The sequence below is a fragment of the Hesperophylax consimilis genome, chromosome 4 (assembly GCF_061612785.1).
Source record: "Hesperophylax consimilis isolate HC1 chromosome 4, BYU_Hcon_1.0, whole genome shotgun sequence".
NCBI lineage: Eukaryota > Metazoa > Arthropoda > Insecta > Trichoptera > Limnephilidae > Hesperophylax > Hesperophylax consimilis.
The window spans coordinates 20,447,595-20,470,147 of record NC_142839.1 but is presented as its reverse complement, the minus strand read 5'-3'; the positions used below and the strand labels follow the sequence as shown (position 1 = coordinate 20,470,147).

Here is a 22,553-nt window from a genome sequence, read left to right as displayed (position 1 = left end):
ACTGATGTCATAGTTTATTCAAAGCATTCTTGAACCCTCCTGTTACCAAAAATATGTTGACGTGGTTTCTCCAGTTCGTCGAAATGTTACCCAGATTTCTTCTTACGGCAAGTCTATTAATTTGGATGTCTATGGTATGTAACTTCATTGATTGATATTAACTCCTCAGGCCCCGGCCATATACTGTCAGGCAGTCGAAGAATTTTCGCTTTGCAATAAAATCCAAATAACTGTTTTTGAAAGGTGATGAAATACGCTCTCACATTTTATTATTAGAAGTAAACATATACTTTTTCAACTATTCAAATTTTAATATACAAAAAAAAAATAATAATAATTAATTACCGATAACCAAAAAATATCTATAAAAACACACTTACTTTATTAGACAAATGTATTGCAAAAGTTATCATCACCTCCCCTTTTGTCATTTCATATAAATAAGTTCACAGTTTCATAAAAATAAATTCTAATTGCGGTTGGTACCTTTGCTTTCGTAAAAATGCACATTTTAATAATTGTTCTGTGGTTAACTTCTAGATTTTAATATAAAGCGTGGTGTTTTCTCTTTCTAACACCGTTTAGATCATATTTCTCACCACAACAGTAAGGAAGACAACGATTTCTGTGAGACCATATGAGTTATTCCTAAAAGGGTTAACCTACTTATGATTGATGAAAAAAACACCCAAAATCATAATGCAAAATATACATTTATTATAAAAATACAATGGTGTATACTTAAATCCATAAAATTTGTTTCAACAGTCTTAATCAATAAAAATATACATAAAATATTTGGTCCTTTCGGTATAATAAAAACAAGGTTTAAAATATTTTAATCTATTTTTACGATTCCTGAAGGGGAATACTTTATTGGCTTATAATAATATAATATTATGCAGTAAACATTAAATATGTACAATTTGGCTTTAACACTCGGTTATATCTTACGTTGCTTATACACTTGCGAGAAAAACCAATAATCATGGGCAAGGAACGAAATAATAGAAGTCGCGCTTCAGCTCGCAAGTGTGTATGCAGCATTACACATTTCTCGTGACTGAATAACCTCCTAATTTCATTAAGTAATAAACTTACCAATACACTATTTCCATAGGGATAGACAGAGAGGACGGAACGTCAACAACATGACCTGACACGCCATTCTTTTCATCAATATTGTCTCAAACATACTCTTCTCTTATTTCAACTTGATCATTCCGCGAAATATATCCTTGACTTCTTTCATCCTCTAGCGTGTCATATAATCTCTTGGCACTTTTTTCATCCATCCACAAAATATTCAAGCGTACCTTTTAATTGTTTTTATTTTTATTTTTGTCTTATATTCTTTTATATATCGTCATTAATAGTTCAGTCATAAATGGTTTTACACACATATGCCTCCAGGTTCTCATTTCTACACCATTCATTCTACTTTCAACCTACATATGTCTGCCAGTTCCCTGCCTCACTATCATACCATGACAACCTCTGTGTTCGAAGGGTAAGGCTCTCGACTAGCAATCGGAAGGTTGCGGGTTCGAATCCCGATGTGCGCAAGTAAATTTTATTTCATGAATTTGTATTTTAACATTATATAGTATACTTGCGACACGTTCCAGAGTGGAAGATACTCTCTGAATCGCCATGGTGACCACCATTCAGTGTTTGGTGACCAGATCTGAATAGCCAGGTACTCCCCCACCTTCCTCTTTCCCTCACCACTACCTCCAGCCTCACAACATACCCCGATCGGGGATGCCAGTCTCATTGGCTCCAGACGATTGGGAACAGTGGAGACTATTGTGCAGTATTGCCATTAAAACAAAAAATACATCAGAGTTGGTATTAGAACCCCACTGTGGGCTGCTATTCTCCTTCCTTTACAGCTTTTAATAAATGAGTACTGCTTTCAGTCTAACTACTAATTATCTCTAATATTACACTTTGGCCATAAGAAATATAAAAATGTGCAGTTTGTGACATGGAATGAAAAATAATTACATAATAGGCCTTTCCCGGTTATTTAAAAACTATTTCAGTTTTATGTATGAAGATTATCACAGTGTTTTAGTTCTGTAAAATAATGGGACAAGGTACATGTTTATAATGTGCTTGTAAAATGTAATGGTTTTTGTGCTTTGAGATATTTAGTTTGTTATCAGTCTATTGTAGTACAGAAATGCACTACTGACTTTAAAAATGTCTTATTACTAAAAATAATAATAAATGATGAACACAATAAATAACTGTTGTTTCTTTAAATTTCTCATAGACATATAAGGCAAACTTTAGGCGAATTCCCTATTTATAACATTGTTTTTCAAGTGATAAATAACATTGATTCTTACAGTATAACCATACCCTATAATATTAACACATTGACTGCCAAAGCAATTTTCAGAATTTAAAAATTTTTTTACTATTTGATTTTGAATAAATTTTTTATAATTATATTTTCAATTCATTTATTAATAAATTTTCTGTTCTGTAAGCCAGCATTGATTAGCACTATATTATATTAGATATTAGCGCTGATATACTATGAATTTTATCGTATTTTAGCAAATATGGCAAGTAAACACACTACGAGATATCTCGTAGTCAGCGTCCTAGCAATGAACTCAATCTACGAGTTATCTCGTAGTTGGCAGTCAACGTGTTAATAATATGTCCAACTCCAGTAAAATATTGGCAGTATCGTTAACGCTGGCCGCTAGAGATGCTAGTGTACCATATTGACGTTGACATTCCTTTCAATGGCGGAAAATTGAATTTATTTAGTGCTTCATGGCGGTGTTTTGCGCTTATAATTTGTATTTTGAAATATCGATAAAAAATATTTATAAAAATGTTCCACAAAGTATGTGTGCGTCTGTAAGTAGTCTATGTGAGCTGTTTACAGATGTAATAATTACAAACAACAAAAACACTCAAGTGGTTTTCAGGATACCGAAAAATCTGTTAGGTGGTGAAATATAATATGAGTTTATTAAATCCTAGCAAATAAAATATTCTTGATTACATAAAAAATAAATCAGCAAATAAAAAAAAATTCTAAACAATCAACGACAGAATCAACCTGTTAACCGGGGAGTTCCGTTTTGAATTACGCAGCATATAACGGGCGCGAACTCTTTCACTAGGACCTGTCAGTACACGCCCGGAGGATGTTATTTCATATTATTATTTTTTTTATTTATGCATTATAAAAATGGAAACATTGAATATAATAAAAAAGGTAAGAATTCCAGAACAATAAACAAAATCACACAAATAAAATAGAAACATTAAGTTTAAAAAATTAAAATATATTAAAATTCAAAACTCAATTTCCATGTGATATGCTCGGAAATATAAGTCCCGCCCTTGCCAGGGCGCAACATATATTTCAAGGACATATTCATATGTCCTACCCGTACCCGATATTGTTTACGTTTGAGGTATTTATTCGTTCCGCTCGGTTAACAGGTTAATATTTTTTATGTATAAGAAAAAAAAAACAGGTTAAAATCTTTACTTGATTTTTTTTGTTTATAATTTAAAATAAATAATAAATTCCTCATAAAATCCATTCAAATGTATGAAAGAAAAAACAAGGCGCACAACTCACGCCGCTAGGAGGCACTAGTGTAGCATGCTGCCATAAAAATTATGATAAATGTCAGAAGTTGGACGTATTATTAATATTATAAGGGTATTTGGTATAACTGAAGTAATATGAATAACCCAATAATAACTGTTCTGCTGTGTCTATAGGGGACATTTTAAAATAAATATATTGACGCAGAGTTGTTGATATTATTATAATACATAGAGGTTATGGTGTTACACAATTCCTGGAGTTCTACAGTACACAAATTTGTCATACCCCGCTAATAACAAACACTCAATCAAAAAATGTATGAAACAAAAATTTACTTCTTTGGTGGAAAAAAACGTTAAATTGAATCTTCCTCAAATTATTATTTACTTACATATTTACAAAAATTGCCTTGAGCAGTGGAGGTTTCCGGGCTTTCGGTTTTGGATTCGACCACGCTCATTCAAAAAATCATACCTCTGAATATTAATACGGAAACATATAAACTGCTTGCTGTGGTTTAAAGCCAACCTTTAATGCATCGTTTATCCAATATTTATAGGTTTTATAAAAATAAATTTAAATCATAAAAAAATGGCAAAAACTGTCTAAGTAAAAAAGGAAAATAACTTTTCGAAATTCCAATGTTTTTAGTTTAAAAAGTAGATTTTTTGTGTAGGAAAAAAACAATTGAATTTTGAAAAAAGTTATTTTTTACTTCTACCATCATGTAGAATCACCTCCCAAAGTTTGTGCACTTTACCCCCAGACACCCTGTATAGTAAATGTAAAGAGAGGCTTGGTGTTCTCTCTATAACTGTTTATATCATATGTCTGAGCATAATACAAAAGAAGATAGAACGAGTTTTATGAGGATGCGTCATTTGGTGGCAGGTACGCAACTACGTGACCCGATTGGTTAAGCGAGTTTCACTGTAATACGCTTATCCAGACGGGGTGTCCGAGGGTCAGCGCTAACTTCGGGAGATTGTTCTACATGATTAATAAAGTAAAAAAGATAAATAACTTTTTCGAAATTATAATGTTTTAAGGTAGTTTTTAGGTTAAAAAAAAGATGAATTGTTTGTATGGGAAAATGAATATTCTCATATTGAAAAATATTTTTGCATGGGAAAATAAACATTGGAATTTCGAAAAAGTTATTTATCTTTTTTATTTCTACCATCATGTAGAATCACCTCCCGAAGTTAGCACACTCTACCCCCGGACACCCTGTACAACCAGCAGAAGATCTCTTTTCTACATTTGCAATGATTCTTACTCTGATCCAAAAATGTAACTATGTAGTTAGTTCAAATAAGTCAATTTATGGGACAGGACAAATGTACCTAGTTAGTTTAAGTAAGTCAATTAACGGGACAGGACAAATGTAAGTTGTTAGTTCAAGTAAGTCAATTAACGGGACAGGACAAATGTAACGAGTTAGTTCAAGTAAGTCAATTAACGGGACAGGACAAATTCAGCAAAAAAGGAAAGTATAATTAGGCAAATTCGAATGTCAGCAGTTGCTCTCCTTGGCGTTTTGCAGCGTCATGTTGGGCTGCAGCTGCGCTATGGCAAGCATCCTCTCGTGTCTCTCCACCTCCAGCTGTTCCCGTAGCTGGCGCACCTCCCTCTGCAACAGGAGAAGGCTGGGCCAGGGTGAGGGTGCTCCCTTGGGCCCCGCCAGTGGCAGCGAGGGGCTCCGCACCAGCCAGTCACCTGCCTCCTCGCAGTCTGCCACCGCAGTGGTTAAATGTTAGACACAGTTCAATTTTGATTTTCTGGCAAGATTAGAGCATTCATATTTATTATGTTTCATTACATCAAATTTAGGGACGCACTCCATTTAATATACCTTACCAACCAAAGTCAAGAATGAAACATTGAAAACTTTTCACCGCCACCTACCATTCACAGGACTAATACCACAAAATCACAAGAATTTTAACTGAACACCAATGATAACTTTATAATATCACAGTATTGTGGCAAAACAAAGTATCAAAGGTTTTGGATATATGCTCTACCACTTTAAAATATAAGATTGGATAAGAGCGCATTAGCATAATTTAATTTAGTTTTTGCTTAAATTATTATTAGATTATCTAAGAAACAAAAACAAATAAATAATAGAAGTCGATACGTACAATCCAATAAATCACCTCCACCAACAATGTGGTAACCAAGCACTACCCAAATGCACGTTAATCAACAATATCGTCATTGTTCAGGCAAGTCACCAAACTATATTCGCAAGTTTTGAGATCTAAATTTGAATGTTAGACAAATAATCTTATTTGAATCTTTTATTTTTTTCTATCATTATGAGGATAGATAAAACATCGAAATTTCTTTACATAAACATTAAAACAGTTTTTTTGTTTCATGTTTATGTAACATATTTTAGCTTACAATTTGCAGCATCTCAAAAATGTGCTTTGTGGCTCAGTGACTTTTGCCTGAACAGCGACAATATGTAGTTTATATTTTCATAACATCCTAAATGTACCTTCTATTGGACTGTCAGATTATTTTATATGTATTGCTATCATATCTAAATGTTCGTTTGTTCAAAACCTTAAATCTCCAAAAGTTCTTCACCGATTGCTTTGAAATTTTGACACAACGTTGCATTCTGTCTATATTATACAAATGTCACCTGTATCAGGTAAAAATATGCTTTTTTTAAGCAGTGCCATCTATTGCTTCTCTATCTACACAAAGAAACTGAGTCATAGCAACCCGTGGTGGGGTACTGCTAGTTATTTAACATAAAATGTATGATGTTGTACGGTTATCTTAAATATATTTGTTAATATTGAATGCTGTGGAAAGACAGATATTTAATAAATAAATTGTTGCATACTGTACTTATTAATTCATGCACAATAATAGTTTGGGCTGTGCTACTTTTGTGTAGTTAAGAAATGATGCACAGTAAAAAAGTAGTTTATTCCATAAATAAAATTATTTGTAAAGTGTACTACAAGGCTCTGGCATTTTATGATGATGTTTTCTCGAAAATATGCATTTGATAATATGTAGAAAGAAAATATCCCATTATAACTATTGTAAACCCAGTTATTCTGATATACAATATATGAAGAATCCAGCAGTAATAATAACAGCGATAAACTTTGGTAGTTTTTTCGACAGGCAAAATGTTTAGATACATAAGTTTTTTTGCTGATATGTTTTCTCATTGTTGATATGTTTTCAAACATTGCTTGTGTGTATAATGTGTTTCCACACATTATTGAAAATCTAACTTCTTCTAAATTCACTGAAAATGTTTGGGGGGAACTCATTATTTACAGTGCCACTGGACCCTTGTAATAAGTACACTAACTGACCAAATCAAAGCACTAGATTGTTGATTGGTTTGTCCATAAATAAGTCAGATCCAGTCTAGACACGAATCAATCCAGTAATTCACCATCAACCAAGCCCAAAGCAAATAGGATAGGATAGAAGCGAGCATGCAAATATAAAGTCTGTTCATCGTTATAACAATACTTTATTGAAAGTTAATGTGGCTACATTACTTTATATAATATTTCATACATATTGAGTATAAGAATAACTTGATATAATAAACATTTTGATAAACAATTTATTCAAAAAGTGTCTACAGTATATTATAATATGAACTTTAAATATGCAATTACAATATCATTTTATTTAAGAATAAAGCTTTAAACTTAACAATGGATACAATAAGTGAACAAGCTTTCTATAAACATTTTAAGAAAAGTGAATAATCGCCATATTATCACAACAACGGAGAAATTCCTTCAATGAAACAATTAAATCAACACGCACCTTTGCGACTAAGTTATTTGGCAGCAAAACTTCTGCGACTAATTTCACATATAAACTGTGAAACTATGCTTATAACATAAGTAATCTCAACAAACTTTAATAATAATAATATAAAATTGCCAATTTTAAATAGCATTGTCTTGAAAAAATATATGTACTATCCATCACAGAAATACTTTTAATAGTAAATAAGGCTTACTTTTTGGCACATTATTTGACTGAGTTTTTAACATCAGCTGTAAGATAGTTAAAGATTTCCACTTAAAATAATATGGTTCGTTGATGTGCAACTCAAATAAATAATAAATATGAAGGTAAGTAATGTATTTTAAGAAAATAAACATGTGTCATAATATTTATGTAGGTACTAAAAATAATAGTGTTAATATTATGTCAAAGTGTTAGTTCCCAAGTTGTTTGAATAGCATTCATTACCAACAGTCAAGTTCTCGGTATAATCACAATGCAATACAGTATAATCATGCTTCTAAGGCATCAATCGGTCAAATAACTGTCAATCTGAGAAACTACACGCTCGCTTAAAAAATAATATCAATATGTAACATACGTAAGGCAATACCACAGCTGAACACACAACAGCAAACTATACTTGCGAACCAGCAAAATAATACTATCCAAAACCAACAGACACACACACACATGTACAGAGACAGAGCACAAGCGACCACCGAACAATAAACACAAGTCAGTCGGTTAATCAAAATGATGGGTCTTTCTAAGCTGCTTTACAAAGGAACCACAACACCAAGCCGAGGCCATGGGGAGTGAGGGGGCTCGGGCGGGGAGCAGCACGGCCCCACGTCCCCCCCGGCAGCCCAGCCCGCCCCCTCCCAGGAGGGGGCTAGACACCCTCCGAGGGTTGATGTCCAGCACAGGGGCTGATCTCCGCAGAGGACTGTCGCTACTGCACCGTCCCAGCTCCGCAATAGACGGGTTAGAGCGGTTTAGCTTGAATTTGCGTTCGGTTAGAAGCTTTTTAGTATCGGGAACCTTGTGCGCGCAGGTCTTATAGTCTGCAGGTAGCGCACTGTGGTTCCTTCTTACTTTGGATCCCAGACCGCAATTCAGTTTCACGTTGAGCGGTTTCAAGTTGTAGCACACATCGAATTCCGATATGTGCGGGGAATTAGAATTAGCGTGAGATTTATTAGTTATGTGTGCGTGTGATTGTACATTACCGCACGATAAACGGGCCAGGTCCACTGCGGAAGACGCCACAAGCGGCCGCATGGAACAAACAATTAACACTTGAATATTTCAGATCTCAGACCTTTACCAGGAGCCAATATATTAATTCTTGACTTTGTACTACAATATTAATGTTTAATTTTCACTTTTTTACCTGGGAAATGTATCACTTATAAAGGAGTACAGCAATAATTATTACAATATTTGATTAGAATGTTGCAGTGTTAACGGTTTCTACAAAATTAGTAATTTAGATGGTTTTTTCTCGTTTATTCAAGAAGCCAACTGAACACTCTGCTTCTCGACTTGCTCTGGCGACGCCTCGAAGACTCGAATAACTCCAGCGGTATATTTGGAACTACATAATTCACGTGATGAAAAACATGTTAGTATCAAATTAAAAGCAAAATTTTAATATCCTAAAGTATAGTAACATTTTCATATGCAGGCAAAGTGAAAGAATTAGACTTTAGTTATTTTTGGGAGAATGGACTTAAATTGTATGAATTGTGAAAGAAAGAAGGTATTAGATTAAGCATGCTTGTTAAATTGGTGAATATTTGTGATACCTTAACTTTCGAATTGCAAATCAAAACTGATCATTTTATTTAGCATTGCCATAAATGGCTATTTGGTAAAAAATATGTTTCATAAGCCTACAACATTAAAAAATAGGTAGGATTGACTATGTATTCCCATATTTGAAATGGTATTTTATCATAGTGTAAAAAATGTTCTTATAAAAACAAGGTAAGTCGTATAATATATGTGACGAGATAATAATTCTAAAAAACGAAAAAAAAAGTTTTTTTTCAGAGTACTAAAAATGCCCATGAAAATTCTAGCAGACGCTATTATCATAACAGTGATTATTTTAAAACTTCTTGGGAAATATCTTTTTATTATGCTTATCTAGTTTTTTTTACTAAAATTATCTAAAATATCGCTTAAGGGAATTCTAAAAGATAAATATTATTTAGCATTCTGAATAATAATTTATGCAATATGGCACCTCCGATTGATTGCCTGATGATTTTAAAAATGTTAAATTGCTTGGTTAATATTGTTCATGAAAATTAGTTACAATGCTTCAACATATATAAGTTAAAAAGTCAATGGTATGATGTTAAAGAAATATTTTATGAACATCTTGAAAAACATCTAGTTTTAGCTCTCAACAATAGGTTACTTCTTCATTTGATTTTTACTTACTAGTAAAATTGTTTTATTTGAATGCTCTATATTTAAATTATCTTCTAATATTTTGCTTGTAAAGTGCACCAATCTAAATAACGTGTATGTATGCATACCATCACCACTACAATAATATATAATATGCAACTGTGACAACTCTACCCAACCTTCACATTATCAGGGGACCCATCTAGTCAAAGTATCTAATATATTATTTATTTGACAAGCTTCATTAACTATTAAGTTCTATATTTATTGAATAATATTACAAATGTACTACACAAAATCATTGTTAATTTAGTGAAAAACACTCATGCTAGTCTAGTTAAATCCTTTTTTTTAAGTACATCGGTGATACAGTGCGTTTGGTTTCTAATACTAATAATTGAATTTTTTTCTTTCCAACAGAATAGTAGGTACTGATTTCATATATTAAGTAGGTACATATTATTATTACTTTTAGGCTAATATTGCCTGTTGAAAGCGATGTGAAAACCTAAATAATTACGGTTATTATCCAAAATAATTTCTCTTCTCATATTTGATGCCGAGATATCTGAGAATTATTGCAAGGAAAGGGGTGAAATTGCATATATATTAAGTGAGAGGTTTGTATACTAAGTGAAGTAGAATTCTGTCTGGGGATCACTTACCCCAGTACTTGTGATCACCAGTAACCTAAAAATTCACACAAAAATCCACCACTAATGCAGCTCTTGAGAGAGAAAGCAATGATAAGACAGTAAGACATAAAGTTCACAAGATGAAAAGACACAAGTTGATGAAATTGTAACACCGATTCGGCTGTAACATCGTAAGAATGAGAAATTATATGATTACCTCACAAGCACTCTAATTACCATGCTGAATGGTTAATATATGTATTGAAGTGAAAAAATTACAACACATAAATTACTTTAATTACAACACACAGTGACTTTAAATTAACAACCTGCAAAATGACTAAGACTCGATAATTAATTGTAATAATTACTGATCAACCATTAGCTGCATCCAAAAACATAAAACATGGAGCTGGTTCAATCACTCAATAATACAGGTCTTTATTGAAATATATTATCAACTCTAGGGAACAGAATCTTAAATCCAAGTAGTAACTATGATGTTTTAACTAACTTCTATAAACTGGGGCCATTTATGTATCAATAAAGGGTTTTAATATATACCAAGCCCAACAACTCAATGAAAGAGTCCCAAATTGAGTCTTATTCATTACGTACGGTGAAATCTTCTATCATGTACTTTACCAGTAAAAAAATGAACAGAATTCTCTTTAGTAAAGAAAAGTTTTCATGGTTAAAAGCAAACATATTTTGGTATTTTTGAGAGCATGTAATCTGATGTCTAGTCCTTACCAAAATGTTTTCATTTCAAAAAGATAAATTAATTTTAATTTTGGTTGGGTTTAGTTGAATCCAGTAGTTCCACCGTACATAATATAAGAAACACCGAATCGACGCGACGCATATCATAAAAAACGAGTCAACGATAGCACGACTTCAAAAAAAATAAGATTCGATTTGAGACAGGGTTTCAGGAGTGAGCGCGGGCGATCTCGCAACGCTAGGCTCTACACTCACCAGAGTTGAGCGTGTGGCGGGAGCGGCTGGACGTGCAGTAGGCCTCTATGACACGCAAGATCAGGCCATCCTCCTCGTAGGAGTTGACCTTGCGTAGGGAGGGCGCGTAAGGGTGGGCCGCGCCCCCCCCAGCCGTCTCGTCGCCTGGGTGTGTAAGGGGACGCAGGGGGGCGGCGGGGCGCAGGCTCTTTACCGTCCAACCTGAATATATAAATATTATGTAAGAGAATATATTGGATGTCGAAAATTTTAATTGTGAGCGTGGGTCGAAAACATATGTAGATGACAGCCGCGCAGTGAGCACGACTTAAAATGACATACATGTGCCAGGCGCTGTTTCTCCATACATGGCAGCACATCCCTGATATTGTTGAGTAAAAAACAATAATAATTATAATTATTACTTATTTATTCCGAATAAAGCTTTGGAATTATTTTTTCTAGCCGTTAACGGCACTGTTGCAATTCGCATCCTCAGGAAGTAACCCTAACAATGAAACGACTTAAATGTATATGGATATAATGCACAGAATGGCATACCTACCCTATTACGAATCAAGTGGATTGAAACTGATGATTACCTACTGACAGTTTAGCTTGAATGACTAAAGTCAAATTATTAAAACATTGTATTATTGTAAATCTTTCGATTACCTACATATTTATTTTTGGATTGGTAATTTTTAATGTTGCGGAGCAAAAAGGATTTATAGAGCTAATTTGATATACTATTTTTTGTCAATAATGAACTACTAACTTAAATAACAGTATATTTATTTATTGTTATAGTTAGTTTTGATAGTTAAAATAATTTTTCGGGATTCTCTAAAATGCAACAAAAGTCACCATCAGAAAGCCTTTGTTTTTTTTTCAACCGTCGCTGTATTTATATTTGGGAATCGAAACTTTTTATTCTTAAGATTACCCACTTTTGACAATGAAGAAACACTAGGTAAAATGTTAGCATCTCGTCACTAATATTATTGTATTGAACCAAAATGCATCCATGACCGCACCTGATAAACAATTTACTGGTGTTTAAATACCTGCATTACAACATTTTCATCAGTACAAATGTGAATATAGACTAGGGTTGCCACTACACATGTTCTAAAACACCCACAAGAGATGAATAGATGTTAAAATTCCTGACAAAATCCCCAAAAATTCTTTTACCTTCAAAATGAAACAAAATTCTATTGAAATTAGCATTTATTAGCTAGTATCTAGTCAATTTCAGATTATTTTTGCTATTTGTTTTTGGGGTGTTATGCCGTGTTGCGCTAACATCTCATGATGTGTACACATCTGCCCTGATGATGGACACTGCAATGCTGTCCGAAACGTTGGCTAAAGAAGGAGTTAGCGCAACACGGCATAACACCCCAAAAACAAATAGCAAAAATACTTTTGGCCGTGAAAATCTTAAATCATATTTGAATTTCAGATTATCTCTTTAGTTCAGTCCTTAAAAACGACTTTTTTGAAATTTTTTATTTAAGTAAACGAAATACGGTATGTTATCAAATTATTGCGAATATTATTTTTCAATATGGTTGCATAATAAAAAAATGCCCAAAATATCTGCATTTTCCCAACAAAAATGTTAGCAAAACACAATTCTTGATATATTTGAAATTCCCCGCAATTTGGGAAATTCTCCATAAATTGGCAACCCTGATGTGTTCTAATATATTAGACCATAGATATATTACTCACGTAGACTGGTTGTGGCAGACTGGCAGCATATTCAGTCATACCAACCAAATGGTTGTGTTTTAATGAGATGGTGTTTTGTTAGTTTCTAAAATAATATTTAATAAAACTTTTATTTAGAATAAAAAAATATATATATATTTTAACTGTTATTCGGAATCAGCGTTTGTTGATCTATGTGAATATATATTTTTTTAAACCGTAATATTTTTCACTGGAGTTCCTTATTGGATCTTGTTCGCTAGCCTATAGATTTGCATATTTAGTAGTACTTAGCTACGTAGGTATACCTATATGTATTGTCCAGCAACCCTTTAACAAAAAGTTACCGACTGCCACTGATGTTTGCATTAGCTGTGGACAAAGGGTTAATATTGATATACATAGTACCTAATCCACAATTTCACGTAGGTTTCTAGTTTCATCATCTACAGCTTCACTATCCGCTCTGCTTTGCGAGCCTAACTTTTCTTAATACAATACAAGGATAAAAATATATTTATTTTGGCGCATTTCCCTACCTTGAAAATTACTACTCTTCTCCAGCTTCTCGGCAAACTCAAAGGCGGTGATCTTGTGCGATGTGGTGGCCGAGGTGAGTCGGGAAGAGTTCCCTACCGAAGAGGCCTGCGAGGAGAGCGCGTCCGAGGAGGACTGCAGCCAGCTGCTGATGTCATTCTGCTGGCCCTTGTGTGGTGGCTGCTGCTGGACGTACTGGGAGTAGCTGTGGTGATTGTTGAAGGAATGCGAGCGCTTATGGTGCGTGCCTGACGCGCCGCTCAGGTTTCCCATCTCCATCGATGATATCTGTCAGGATATGAACAGATTAATACAGAATTTGGGTAGTTTTTACACTGAGGAATACGATCAAAGTAAATTTTTTAAATTTTATCAGTCAGTAGCTGTAGATTTTGCATAATTGCCTTTAAAATGTCAACAATGGCACGATGAAGGGTTTTACCAATACTATCGGCGATTAGTCGACACTCGCTAGTACAATTGCATTTACTGCAAATACATTAACAGACGGTTGATATCAACTAAATAATTTGGTTACTTTGTTGAACCCATTCGTTCCCTAGAAAATGTTGTCTGCAAGTTGATTCACATCGATAACCAAAAATTTGCACGGTCGAACATTTCCGCTTCTAAAATGAACACTATTTGCACACGGGAGGAAACAAAGTTTCGACAGTAAAGGTATTTAGGATATTATCACGGGTAATGGCTTTGGTACTGATTCTGCTTAGTTGTCGATATGGCTGTGCTAGGCCACCAGGTATTGAGGTAAAATAGCCTCAACTCATTAGGGAAATCCAAAGGCTATACAAAGTTGGAGTTTTTACTTTGATATCAATAATATAATTACATAGTTTATTTGTTTGTTTGTAACTAAGTATGTAGTACAGTTTTCACAACCATGCAAGATGAAGATGAAAAAGCTTTGGCCATGTTAAATACACATATTTAGATTAAAGCTTCATCATATCATTGCATTATGTATTTACAGTAGAACCTCGTTAATTCGAAATCCACCGGACATCAAAAATCAAATTTCGAATTAACGAATTCCCACGTAATTCGAAATTTTATGAAGAAAAAAAAAAAAAAAACGCCGAAAATCGATTTTCTCGGCTTCAAATCCAGGTGGAATTTTAGTTGTAAATTCGTATTAATACCAATTATTTCTTTATTTTCGCGGCCGATTACCGTAGCGGCGGGCCCTTTAAATTCAGATATTCGCAATAAATTCGTAGAAATGCTATATATTTACGCGAAAATCGAGATTTCGCTGCCGATTTCGGTCGCGGCCTACCCTTTAAATTGAGATATTCGTAAAAATACGATATATTTCCGCGTAAATCTAGATTTCGCGGTAATTTTCCTTCGCGGCCGGCCCTTTATTTCAAATATCCGCATTTAAATTGGTAAAAATACGACATATTTCCGCGTAAAACGAGAATTCGCGGCCATATTCCGTCGCGGCCGGCTCTTTAAATTCAGATATTCGAAATAAATTCGCAATAATACGATATATTTCCGTGTAAATCGAAAATGCGCGGCCGATTTCTGTCGCGGCCGACCCTTTAAATACAGATATTTGATGTCAATTCGTAAAAATATGATATATTTCCGCGTAAATCCAATTTTATTGGCAGTTTTTCGTCGCGGCCGGCCTTTCAAGTTCAGATATTTGAAGTAAATTCGTAAAAATATGTCATATTTCGGCGTGAATCGAATTTTTTAGGCCGATTTCCGTCGCGCTGTATTTTTTAACTCGGATATTCGAAGTAAATTTAGTAAAAGTACGATATATTTCCGCGTAAATTGAAATTTCGCGTCCGCTTTCCGTCGCGGCGGGTTTTTTAAAATTCAGATATTCGAAATAAATTCGTAAAAATACGATATATTTACGCGTAAATCGAGATTTCGCGGCCGATTTCCGTCGCAGCGGGCTATTTAAATTCAAATATTCGAAATAAATTCGTAAATATACGATACATTTACGCGTAAATCGAAATTTCGCGGCCGAGTTTCGTCGCAGCCGACCCTTTAAATTCAGATATTTGGTGTAAACTCGTAAAACTACGACATGTTTCCGCGTAAAACGTATTTTCTCGGCCCTTCAAACTCGGATATTCGAAATAAATTTGAAAAAGTATGACATTCCAGTGTAAATCGATTCAGATTTACAAGATAATAATACTAATTAGGACGATGTATAACCACGTAAAAATACATTTTTCGGCGTTTTACCGCTACGGCTGACTTTTAGATTCAGATTTACGAAATATTATGATTTATTTTCGCAAAAATCTAATTTTTTCGAATTACACGAACAAATTTTCGTGCGCGGACAAAAATAAATTTCGAATTACGAATTAACGAATTTCGAATTGAAAAAATTTTTGTATGAAAAAATTTTTCTGCGGAAATTTTTTTGGCAAAAATTTCGAATTACGCGTTTTTTCGAATTATCGGGGTTCGAATTAACGGGGTTCTACTGTATATGGATGATTTTGAAAACATGAAATCACTCTTGTCTTGTTATACATAATTATTTACTGTGTACAAATAATTGAACACTATTCAACAGCACAAGGTAAATAAAAACATAATTATTTATGCTGTATTTCGCAACCAGTACAATAAAGTAAGCATGTCCTAGTGACATTAGTATGTTGATGAGCTCTCATGAAAACACCGCCACGGGATCTTTGCTATTTTCATGTAATAAGGGTTAGGTCGGGGGAAAACGGGTCAGTTAGTAAGGCACATGTATTTATCACAGGCAAGGATGATCAAACATACATAAGCACTGAATATCACGATGCAAACCGTTACTGTTTAAATTACATAACATCAACAAACACTTGCAATCTGCAATAAATATAAGTTTGTAAGTATTAAAATAACAACACAGTGCTTGTGAAAAGTTATCCTTGCCTGAGGTGATGACAGAAATAGGCAACTTGGCTTTCATCCACCAGTGGGCATACAGGTCAGAGCGGTACACAACGTGTCCAGTCTGCACATTGGTCGATACGGAATACTTCTTGGCTAGGTCTTCACTCCGAGATCTTACCCGCCTATCACAGTGCGAGGAACTTCCTTGCGAGGGACTCCTGACATCTCGAGACTCCTTCCGCTGGGGATTGGTTTGACTTCTACTTTGTCTTTGTCCTTCAACATGATCTTCTTCATATTTAGGAACAGAGATTTCCCGGTAGATTCTCATGTGGTAATGGGTGCTGGGCTTGGCTTGACTCAGGATGCTCACATCGGGGGTACTCCAGCCATGATTTACAGCTTGCCGTACATTCTTAGCATCCTCATTGTGCTTACTGGGTTTTCTACACAGTTGCGGTTTCTCACAATTGATAGGATTTTTTTTACTGTCGGCATGCTTCTTGACCTTCCGAACATTCGAAGGATAAGGAATGCTATTATGAATGCTAGACGTAACGGAAGTACTGGCTGAGTCAATGTTGCCGATTGATACATTCTCTGAAGTGATGCTGGGCTGACAAGATGTACGCGGAGTTGAAAATGGCGAAGTACAGGGACATTGGGCCTCAAAATTGGCAGCTTCTATTTCAGAAAGCGTCAGCTTGTTTCTTGCATAATTTAATTTACTTATTTCTCCAGTCGACATACTGTAATCATGGTACAGGGTTTTAGGATAGGACGATTCGTTTAAAGATCGTGTTTCGCCTGGAGAATACAGAGAATCCCCTCGATGGTGTATTTCAGGAGACGCCATATTACAACTGCCAGCAACTCCCGAGTCAGACGATCTTGGACTGTGGCACCGCGACCTGTTACAGCAAGCACAGTTTGGCAAACTGTCAATGTCAGTTACAGATTGAGTAGCGTAGTGGCAGCTGACACACTGTCTCGGCTCATTTACCTTTTTCTTAGATCGCATGATTACAGTTGGAACAGGGCTATCGGCGTTATGTGAAACATCGCTACCTTTAGCAGTTGAGCGTCGAATTTTCTTATCAGAATTTAGGGAGTGATTTTCAAATCCAGATCTTCTTAAGTTAACAGTTGCTTTTTCAACTTCAATAACATTTTGAAACATGAGAGGTGGTTCTATGATCATTTTAACTGCTTCTTGGCTCATATCATCACATATAGATTCTGAAGTGGTCAGTTGATTTATTGTGGATTTAGGGGGATCAAGGCTGTGAAACACACTGCGGCCTAAATGTTCTTCAACTTGACAGGTTTTGTTGGAGTCACTAAAATCAATGGAATCATGATAAGCTTTTGATTTGGCTTTAACTTTCTGTTTAGGGTCCTCAGAATTAACTTCAGGTTTAGAAAGAGAGTTATCATTGCAGGACTGCCATCCAGGGGTGCATACAGATGTCAGGGAGGAATCATTAAATCTATCAGCGACAAACTTTGTTGGACAACTTTGCCTCAAAGGTTTAACCTGAGAAAAAGCGCTAGACCCCATAGATTCCATTGCCATATTCTGGTCTAAATTGAGCAGATCTTCACATGCCATGTATGGCTTGGAAGTGCCACATTCAAAGCTGGAATTATCCGAACTTTCTGAATACTGGTTGATGAATGCCAAAGGCATTTTCACATTCTCGCTTGCATTATTGTCCACAGAATTATCTGGCAGTATTCTAATTACAGGGCATTGATCTGATCGTACTTCAGGAGAGAGTTGCTCTTCAAATTCCTTAATTCCTTCAAATCTTTCATGCGTGCAGTCGGTCACATGAATTCCTCCAGGTAACAGTTTGTCACTGGAATTGTCATCATATCTGGAGGGGTCGTTATAGTATCGAATATAGCCAAAAGGGTTACTAACACAGCTGCTTCCGACAGATGTCAAACTTCTGTTGCTGCCGTGATCCATAGCATCCTGTCGAGCAATTTTTCCATTACCATTAGCTTCTGGTTCAGAAAAGCAATCCCTACTCGTAAAGGAGCTACTACTTTCTGTTTCGCTGTCTTCACTATCTGTAAAATCACTCTCTACCCCTCCTTGGTCATTTAATCGCAATGTTACATGACTAGTATGATGTCTGTATTTGACCTTTGATAAATCTGGTGGAGGAATACCAGATTGCACATACAATAGCTGTTTTAATATTGATCGGGTGATGACCCTCAGTCTGACCAGTTTGGCAAAATATCTGGAGAGTGCGGCATAAGGAGAAGCCGAAGGATATGATGATGGCGGCATTGTCACATGATAAATACTTTCTCGGGGATTTCGTGACTTTGTCATATTTATATTGTGTTGATTGGATGAACAGGCAGTATCCTGTCCAAAAACCCACACCAAATAAATATATTAAAGTATGATATGTATGTAAATAATTAAAGATAACTCAAAGGTAATATGTATAACATTTACAATAGAACCTGATTAAAACATACGATGAAGCCCTTTTCAATTTAAATGATACTTATCAGGAAGATTTATTTGTAAAAGACTTCAAATTGTTCTACGTTAATCAGATTTTCAAATATATGGTGAATGTGCATTTTTCTTACATGTGTCGGAGACTGAGGCTGGCTGCCACCCGAAGGAATGTTTTGGCCAGGGTTGGAGTGCTGCTGCAGGAGGGTGACCCACTTCTCCGCCTCCGCGCTGGTCTGGCAGACGGCCACGATGGTCTCGATCAACGGACCCGATATCTCAAAGGCATTCTTCCGGACATCCGTATCCTCGAGCTTTGTCACCGTAATGCCCGTCAACGGCAATGAACCCTGGAAAATTAATTTCATGGTCAATCAGGCGTATTTCTTCAATTTTATAAAGCGACATTTAGTTATTTGATTATGTAAAGTACAAGACAATGACTCTTGCTTTTGTCTTGTGACATTAAAATTTTGTAATGTTTCCCAAGTTTTATTGATAAATTACTCGTACAGCAAGACATAACTCATTTATCAACATAAAATTTATTAAATTATTTTGCTTGTCTTGCGAAACCAAGTTACTCACAATCCGAGGATCCAAAGTAAATGAATTTTAAAAATCTTCAATGTTACTTACACATCTCTATGGTAGGTCAATTCAAGAATGTGGACCCAATGTTTTAAATGCTCTGTCACTAAACTCTGGCAGAATTCAATCAGACTATTTGAAACCAGAAAAGATAAAACTACCCACCTCGTAAACGAATGCGCTCATCCTCCTGCTGACAGACAGCACCAGGAGCGTCTGCGGGAATAGCACCAGGTAGCGGTCATGGTGGCGCGCCCCCAGGGCCACGCCCCCCATGTGCAGCACCTCGCCCAGCCCCGCGGGACACCGCCAACCCCGCACGGCTCCCGTCACCACCTGCAGCTCTAGCTCCTTCTGGCGACGGGTGGCTGCACAACCAGACTGGAAAACAATACAAAAGGGTTAGAATTTATCTGGTAGAATCTTAGTAGTAGAATCACTTTTGGCCTCAGTAATGTTTCAGTTTAAAAATATGTTAATATGTTTAAAAAAACATATTGTATTCCAATTGCATTTTATTGGATGATAAAAGATTACTCCCATCGATTTTTTTTTACGCAATATTTAAAAGGCCGCACATAACATTTAATCTCTTTCTAGTGGAATAATTTCATGAGTAATCAAATCGTAATATTTAATCATAGAAGACAATATTAACGACTCTCAAATGAAAGATGTGAAAAAGAAAAGACAGAAAAACATTCAAGTCACATTTAGAAATTGAACCCAGGATATCTTCCTTGCCAGGGAAGTGCTCTGACCACTAAGCTGATTCGACCATATCAACTTATGTCTGTCTTTTCTGTTTGACATCTTTCAGTCATTAATATAGTGTGAAATAATGTTTAATCATTAAATGAATGACTCACGGCAATATCTTTATAAACCACAACAGCTCGATGGGTGTCTCCCCGGTCGGGGTGGGACTCCACCACATGGCGACCCAGCTCCTGCAACATGGCGGCGTACTTGTGGAGACGTCGGAAGGGTTTACTGAGTCCTGTGGTCAGAACCAGGATTCCCGGACACACGGCGCCACAGCGCTCCATGAACGAGTTCAACTCGTCTCTGAAAAGTTTATACAAATTATTATATTTGAAGTATGATATAGATAAACATTAACTCTTTGCCACAGAACCCTATATGTAATTCTTTTTCTGACTTAGTTTTACCATTGTTGGTTAAAGGCTTCCTTCCAATGTTCTCTATTTTGGGTCAGGGCTTGTAATTTCAGTCCTACACTTTTTTAGACATCACTATCTGCTGGTCTCCAGTTAAAAGCCTTAATAAATTGTTGGTTAGTATTTTAGTATTTCATTTTAGATGCCAAACCACCAGGCAAACACATCTCTGATGTGTTCGTACTTTGTGTTACTATTAATGTAAGTATGCATACATTATTTCGTACTAACAATCATGCATGGAGGGACATTGGAGGGTCTAGAATCGTTTTTAAATAAATGTAGCTTCTTTTTACAAAAAAAGAGTCGTGCGTACTGATGTGTGCGGCTAAGGAGGTTAAACAATCAGTTTCCTCACACAGCCATTGGGAAAGGGTGGGACCCCTCCAATGTTGGTTAGTATACTTGCACTGTCTATGAAATTCCATAATTGTGTCCGATAAAAGGTTAAGTAAAATATTGTACAAACAATCCCTTTGCCTAGTTCTGCACAATATAATTAAATTTTTGACAAAAAATTTCAATAAAATATAACCAGAATATGTAGTGTGAAAATCATGCCAAGAAGTCTTTATTATTTCTTCGGTGTGAATGGCATAAATTGAGTCAATTACAATAAATTGTTGACAAAAAAAAAAACATAACAAAAATGTCCATTATTAATAGAATGAATGTTTGCCTTGACCCAGGATCCTTTACAAGCCACATTTGAAGTCACCAAGCTAAATCTGCCAGAGGTAAAATCAGAAACTAAATCTTAATTAAAATACAATTTTACACTTACAATATTTTTCTCTCCACTGTCAGCGGAGAGAAATTGGCAGGGGACACACTCAATTATACAAAAAATATCAGAATTAAAGCATAAACTAAACATAAAATTCCAATGATATGAAAGATCACTCACTTGAATTTGTCTAAAATACAGACAGCCCTAGGATGGGCGGCGCAGTAGGTCTCGTGCACAGCCTTTATCTTGGGGGCCCACTGCAGAAAGAGGCCCCCGACCCTCTGATCGGGCCCCGTCCTGGCTCCGCATTCCTCAATAAGGGCCAGAAGCTCCTCGTGGATCTTCAGAACTTCTAATATGTTGCCAGTCAATTGCTTGTATTCATCACGAGTTAATCTGAAACATAGAAAAAGCATATTTTAACCCTTGGAGTGCCAGCGAAACCGTAGCAGATTTGATAGGAGCACACACTCGATTTTATTGTATTTTTAACCTTAAAAAATGCTCCTAGTACACCAAAATTTTATTCGCCTGGCAAGGAAATAATGCATCATATTATTCTAGCTTATCTTTCGTCAATTGCAAACATTGATTTTGTAAATTCATGTCATTATTTTTCATTTCATTATCACAGTTCTGTATTTATTTACCCGAAAACCTCATATGACTTATTTTTACTGTGATGAATGCTGGAAAATATAATAAAAGTCTAGAATATTTTCACAACATGTTTTTATAATATTAGAGAGAGAAATAATCAACAAGTAAAAACCAAAGTGTTTTTACTATAATACGCCAATTACATACCACCAAAAGTTGATAGAATGAATAATGACGAATCAATAACGAGTCTATTTGCAGAGTTTCAGCTCGATGGGATGGCGGGAAGTGGGTTAATTTCCACTCCCAAGATTTGCATTCATTTGTGAAAAAAAAAAGTACATAAAATAGCTATATGTATTGCTAAATGTCATAAAATACTTGTATAATTGTAAGAGTTTTTTATTTCTTATTTGTAGATTTC

The 22,553-nt window shown here is 35.3% G+C and overlaps 1 protein-coding gene across 4 annotated transcripts in view; it reads right to left on the bottom strand.

The window, feature by feature from the left end:
* Window positions 1-3,251: 3,251 nt before the first annotated feature.
* Window positions 3,252-22,553, bottom strand: part of RtGEF (Rho-type guanine nucleotide exchange factor) — a 30,642-nt gene continuing 11,340 nt past the window's right edge. Inside the window, exons 4-10 of one of the 4 annotated variants that reach the window (XM_089651465.1) lie at window positions 21,707-21,925; window positions 20,488-20,686; window positions 19,784-19,999; window positions 19,162-19,377; window positions 13,656-13,941; window positions 11,419-11,619; window positions 3,252-5,326 (exon numbers count right to left, since the gene is read on the bottom strand). In XM_089651465.1, the coding sequence (XP_089507591.1) occupies window positions 5,109-5,326; window positions 11,419-11,619; window positions 13,656-13,941; window positions 19,162-19,377; window positions 19,784-19,999; window positions 20,488-20,686; window positions 21,707-21,925 (1,555 nt within the window). In that variant the 3' untranslated portion in view covers window positions 3,252-5,108. Of the gene's footprint in view, window positions 8,638-8,667; window positions 8,982-11,418; window positions 11,620-13,655; window positions 13,942-16,581; window positions 18,929-19,161; window positions 19,378-19,783; window positions 20,000-20,487; window positions 20,687-21,706; window positions 21,926-22,553 lie in introns of those variants that run through there. The other 3 variants (XM_089651464.1, XM_089651466.1, XM_089651463.1) reach the window with 3 other exon arrangements.